The sequence below is a fragment of the Triticum aestivum genome, chromosome 7B (genome assembly GCF_018294505.1).
Source record: "Triticum aestivum cultivar Chinese Spring chromosome 7B, IWGSC CS RefSeq v2.1, whole genome shotgun sequence".
NCBI lineage: Eukaryota > Viridiplantae > Streptophyta > Magnoliopsida > Poales > Poaceae > Triticum > Triticum aestivum.
Window position 1 is genome coordinate 760,941,854 of NC_057813.1, and position 5,787 is coordinate 760,947,640.

The 5,787-nt window shown below is 42.4% G+C and overlaps 1 protein-coding gene across 1 annotated transcript; it reads left to right on the plus strand.

The window, feature by feature from the left end:
* Nucleotides 1–505: 505 nt before the first annotated feature.
* Nucleotides 506–4,903, plus strand: LOC123158825 (coatomer subunit beta'-1-like). Its single transcript, XM_044576659.1, has 7 exons — nt 506–722; nt 2,236–2,317; nt 2,920–3,208; nt 3,308–3,439; nt 3,552–3,697; nt 3,886–3,960; nt 4,810–4,903. The coding sequence occupies exons 1-7, from the start codon at nt 506–508 to the stop codon at nt 4,901–4,903; spliced, it is 1,035 nt and encodes a 344-aa protein (XP_044432594.1).
* Nucleotides 4,904–5,787: the final 884 nt, after the last annotated feature.

A 5,787-nucleotide genomic window follows, 5' to 3' on the forward strand; every position in this document is an offset into this window, starting at 1 on the left:
GTGGTGCCGTGGTGAGACGGCGTGGAGGCTTCTTGACCATGGTGGCGCAAGATGGTGGTTGGTTTGGTGGCAGGCTCTGGAGCACCTGAGGTGAAGGTTGGGATCGGGGGAAACCCCTGTCGGCCTGTCCGACCCCGACGCGGCGACGCCGGTGGGTGCCGCCGGACCTTCCTGGAGGGCGTCGGGGGCGACCTTTCCTCTCGCCTCGTCGTGTACTGGGGGAAACCCTTGGCAGCAGCGTCGTCTTCGTCGCGGTCCTTCTTGGAGGTGCTGATTGGTACCGGTGCTTCGGAGCCTTGGAGCTTGGTGGGAGATCTTCGGTGGGCGCAGTGGTCGTGAAGCTTCTTCGTTTCCGTCGATCCGCCGTTGTCGGCATTCTTTTCTCTTGTTGTTTCTCTTTCGTTTCTTTTGGGTGTGTCTGTGCTGCTTCCGCCCCAGCACCTATCCTTGGATGTTTCGGTTGGTTGCTTTGGAATACAAAGCGGGGGGAAACCCTTTTTCGTCAATGGATCACGAACCTAGTACCACAAGAAGTGACCTGGAGAGCATGCTACTTGATGAAGCATCGGAGCCCAAGGCCCATCCATTATCAATTTTGGCAGAAATTACAAATGATTTCCCTGATAAGCAGGAAATTGACGGAGGTGGTTTTGCGGTGCTATGTAAGGTATGTACAGAGAAAAATCTCCGATGTGGGGTCTCATCGGTGACTATGATTCTCTGTAAGCAGTGGGAGGGGGGTCGGTCACGAGGAAGGACTAGAGGTTAGCAGTGAGATGAATTTGCCAAGGAATTACTAGTGGCGACGAATTTTTCTTTTGAAGGTCCTTAGATTTAATCATCGCAGAGGAGGAAGACAAGGTAAAGAAGAACAATGGGAGGTCGGGGGAGGATGATAGAGGAGGAGAGATGAGGGCGAAAGTGTGAGTCTCGTGGTGCCTTATATAGGCAGATTCCCAGCGCATGGTGGACGTAACGTAGTGCACACGACAGCAACGACGGTGATAACAGAGTAGAGTGAGACCAGGGTCCAGGGCTTGGCTTCTTGCCGTTGGAAGCAAGACCTGGGCAAGGAGAGAGAGAGAGAGTGAGAGAGTGGAGGTTAGCGTGCTGGAGGGATGGGTTAGGAGGAGGTAGAAGCGGTCAACAGGGAAGTAACCCCTGTGTGCATTGACCGGCCGGTGCATGCTGTAGAAATTACAGAAACCCAAATATTTTGGTGTTGACAATGTGTCGATGTCATGCTGTGCCGGAGAAGCCGATGAAGTATTGCATCTCCTTTCACACCGGCCTGTTGTGTGGATGGTGCATGTCGGGGTTACTTCTTTTCGATCTTTATTTTGATTATGTTGACCGTGCACTTTTCATAATTTTTATGTTGCTTGATTCGTGCCCGAAAGTACTTATTTGAGGTTAGGATTTTCTATCGCAGAAACTACATGCTAGTGTGATTTTTTTAATGAAAAAGTTGTCCTAATCCAATATAATATGCGATTTATCTTTAATGGGAGGAGTAATATTCTGCACGTGTAGTGCCTTTAAACCCTGAGGTTCACTAGATTATTATCCAATGCTTTATCTATTGAGCAGGAAATCACAGGGTCCACCAGCGAGCGACCTATTCTTGAGGTTCACCCACTGGAGCTCCGCTTCCCATCTGAACCCAATGACGACGACGACCACGATGACTATATCATGTGCCCACTGCACCTAACAAACAACACAAGCAAAAATGTGGCATTCAAACTTATTGACAAGGGCAGGCGGTGCGATAACCGGCATTTGCACGGCATTGTGCCTTCCAGAGCCACCTGCACATTGTTTGTGAGAGCCAAAGATAATGAAATGGACTACGGTAACATCCTGCAGAGCACTATATCGGGTGAAAAATACCTCGTGCAATTCAAAGATGAGGCCGAGTGCGATGGATTTTTCAAGGAAGCCAAAGAGATGGGGAATGCGGTGCATGAGGTGGCACTGAAAGCTGTTTATACTCCACAAGGAGAGATGGGGTACACGATGCATGAGGTGAGTTTTGGTTCAAGAACTGACAGCTGGTTATGTTGTACAAGGGTTTGATTGTGTCTCTCTAAATTTCCATTCCTTTGCTTTTTGCTTGTCGTACTGCACATATTAGTCTCCAATACGGCCAATAATAAAGGTACCATGGTTTCTTTTCTCTTTCATATATACATAGATCGTCAGTGCAACTTAATTTGAATTATTGTTGACTAGGTGTTTTGTTGGATCAGATCACAGCAGGGATGTATATTATTGACTTGATATGTTCCCTGGATGCTCATCCAACAGAGCCATGGTGAGTTAATATATATAACATATTTCTTCCAGTTAATATGTTCAAGTGAATGTGTAGGATGCCATTATCCTCTACAATATACATAATATCCATATTAGTTGTTACACAGGATTATAGCAGGTGATTCCAAAGGAAACATTCACACTTGGAACTATCAGAAGCAGGCAAGTTGATGTCTTTTATCAATAATTGTAGTTCTCTATTTCGATTATGTACTGTAGGCTGGGGTGAGCAAAATTTAACTGGTCATCACAAAAAAAAAGGCTCGATCATGCTGGGACAAGTGTAGGCAGCAATCATCTGAGAAAAAATTTTGTAGTATGTTGGCAAATGAAAATGTATTACGTTTTTGAAGGCATCGAACTAACATTGTCGTTTGCATTTACTGGCCTGCACGAACCAATGGACTCATTTGAAGTCTCAGAGCAAGAGCCTATAGGCATTCTTTCCGGCCAACTCCTTTCTCACTAAGCATTCTTCTTGATAGCGTAAAAAAAGACTTCTTTTTTCCGCATCGTGATACTATCATGTACGTATAAAGCCATTGAGATGCATTCGTAATCAATTGGTTTCACTGCAGATGCCATTAAATTTGTTGCAAGGAAGCAGTGGGTGCTGGCTGGGACATCTGATGGCTTCGTCCATGTGTACCACTGCGACTTTGTAACAGAACCGCAAAAGATCACGAGTTTCAGTGCAAGCAGCTTTGATTCACTAGCCGTTCATTCAAGCAAGCCCTATGTGTTTTCATCAGGGTGGGGCATGACGCTTTGGGACTGGGACAAGGGCTGGCAGTGCGCACACGATTTTGACTGTGTCGCAAATAAAGTTGCATTTAACCCACAAGACGCCAACAGTTTCGCGAGTGCGGCGTATGGTGCAAATGCAGAGGTCTGGTCTGACACGGCATTCTCCTTTTCTCTCTAAGATTTGACGTAAGACGTGGTTTACTAATAGACCTCAACTCCTATATATCTGGTTGATGTTCAGATTTGGAGCCTTGATTCCGGTTGCCAAGAATATGATCTCCCTGGGCATTCCAAGGGTGTGAACTGCCTTGATTTTTTCACACGTGATGGTCGACAGTATTTGATCACTGGTTCTGATGATTGTACTGCCAAGGTAAAGTATATATACATATATGCGGGTTTTCATTGAACCCCACACTCGTAATGTAGTGTATCCCACATAACATTGCTAATTCTTATAACTCATACTATTTTTATCAAATCAGATATGGGACTTGCAGAACAAGTCCTGCATTCATACACTGGAAACTATGTCTCCAGTTACATCTGTCGTTTCCCTTCCAGATGCTCCGTATCTGATTACAGGATCAAAAACTCACATTGTTCATGTGTGGAGCTCAACTGATTTCCGGTAATTTATTATCAGATTGTGAATTAAATGGATCAAGATCCTCCCTTTAGATAAAAAATATTGATGTCATGGATTTCACTGATAATTAAATGTTCACAAATAGGGTGCCTACTTTTCAGGCATACATGCATACATTTCTCACATCTATTGTATTGTCTCAATTGTCTAACCATTTTCCTCCACCTCAGGTTGGAGAGAATTGTTAACATTGGCGGTGGCATGTGGAGTGGAAGTGATGATTTGGGACATGTTCACAGTCTTGGGTGTTGTTTGGTGGGTTCACGAAGGTACGAGTCCTAGCTAGCATTTTTAATACCTTTTTACCACGTAAGAGCTTATATTAATTGCTTCCTTGCCAATGCCTTGTATGTGGAAACAATGATATAATTGAAGCTAATTAAATAGCTGACAGCCAGCAACCAAGCTTGCCAAACATCTGTATATAGTAGCCACATACTCCCTCCATTCCTAAATATAAGACCTTTTAGTGATTCCAATATGGACCTCATACGGAGCAAAATGAGTAAACTTACACTCTAAAACACGTCTACATACATCGGTATGTTGTCCAAATTGAAATCTTAAAAGATCTTACATTTAAAAACCGGAGGAGTATCATATACTTTTAACAAAGTTTTGATTCCCAAACATTTATCTTCTATCTTCTATACCTAAATAGCTAGCCCTCTTTCTCTGAACATGCAAGCATGCCACATCATCACAGAACATCCATGAGAAAAGGCCCAACTACACTACCATATCTCTCCCAACATGCAAGCATGCCACTTCATCATGATATGCATGGAAAAAGTGACCCATCTCAACATACAAACATACATGAGAATTTTCATTCTATTGTGGTATATATATTTATTAAACATTTATATAGTAATGAAACATAATAAATTATTTGTATTTTTAGTTTTAGATTTTTTTATGTTATTACTTCAAATATTCGTGTTTCATACAATGAATCACATTGAAATATGTTGCAAAATATTTCCGTAACAACGAGCGGGGTATCATCTAGTATATATAGTAACGACATATTTAATATATGCGCAAATATTTTCATTAATGTTGTGATTTCTTATGACTGGAAACTTATAGAGCATAGTATATTCTCTGGCAGAGTTATTATTGGACAAGAATTTGCAATATCAATCATGCATATCGATGACAACTAAGAAGCAAGAAAGTTTCTAGTGATGGCATCGATCGACAATAAAGACTCTGTATTGACATGAGGAAATCCTAATTAATTGTAATGCCAAATAAGGGGGCGGCCGCGGCTATGATGTATATGCTATATCGTAGCCTCTTTTATTCCTTTAGAATTAGATAACTTCCATTGCAATTACATTTTATTTGTCATTGGATCCCATTGCCTTGTAGTGGCACAGATATATGAATTGCATTTGGTGAACAGTTTATGCGTGGGTGTGCTGAGGACTAAAAACAGATATTGGCTTTCTACTGACGAGCTCGACTTGATGTGACAACTCTACGTCCGATTGAAGAGGCTGAGATTTAATTCAGAAGACAAAGTCTTCACCTTATTCTCCTTGATCTAAGATCACTTAGACCTTTCTCAATCACTCGTGTTAAATTTCCAAGGGAGCCTTTAGAAACCTTCACAAACTCGTTCCCTGGCAATCAATAATTGACTCTTGGATGCTTACAACATAATGCCTAACCTCTTAGAAGATCATAGGATGGATTTTTCTAGATGACACTAGTCATGCAATAACTCGGAACAGCTAACCACCAAATGATGTTCGGGGATAGATATTTATAGCCCGGCCGCAACCCAAGGTGAAATGACCAATAAGGCCCTTCCAATCTGACCATTGATAGGGTCGGATACACCTGCCAATTGGCACTCTCACAGCAACGTTCCAAACATTCAAACTGTCAATTTCTTCACGGTAGAAAAACCACACTGGCAATTTCCTAACTGCTTAGTGAGGACATTGTCGATAGTGCGTCTCAAAGAACTTCATCTCTAAAGCTGAAGAAAATAAACTCTACTGCATGAGATTTTAGAAGTCTTCACTCGAAGAAATAGGATAGGTTCCCTATGACTCGTT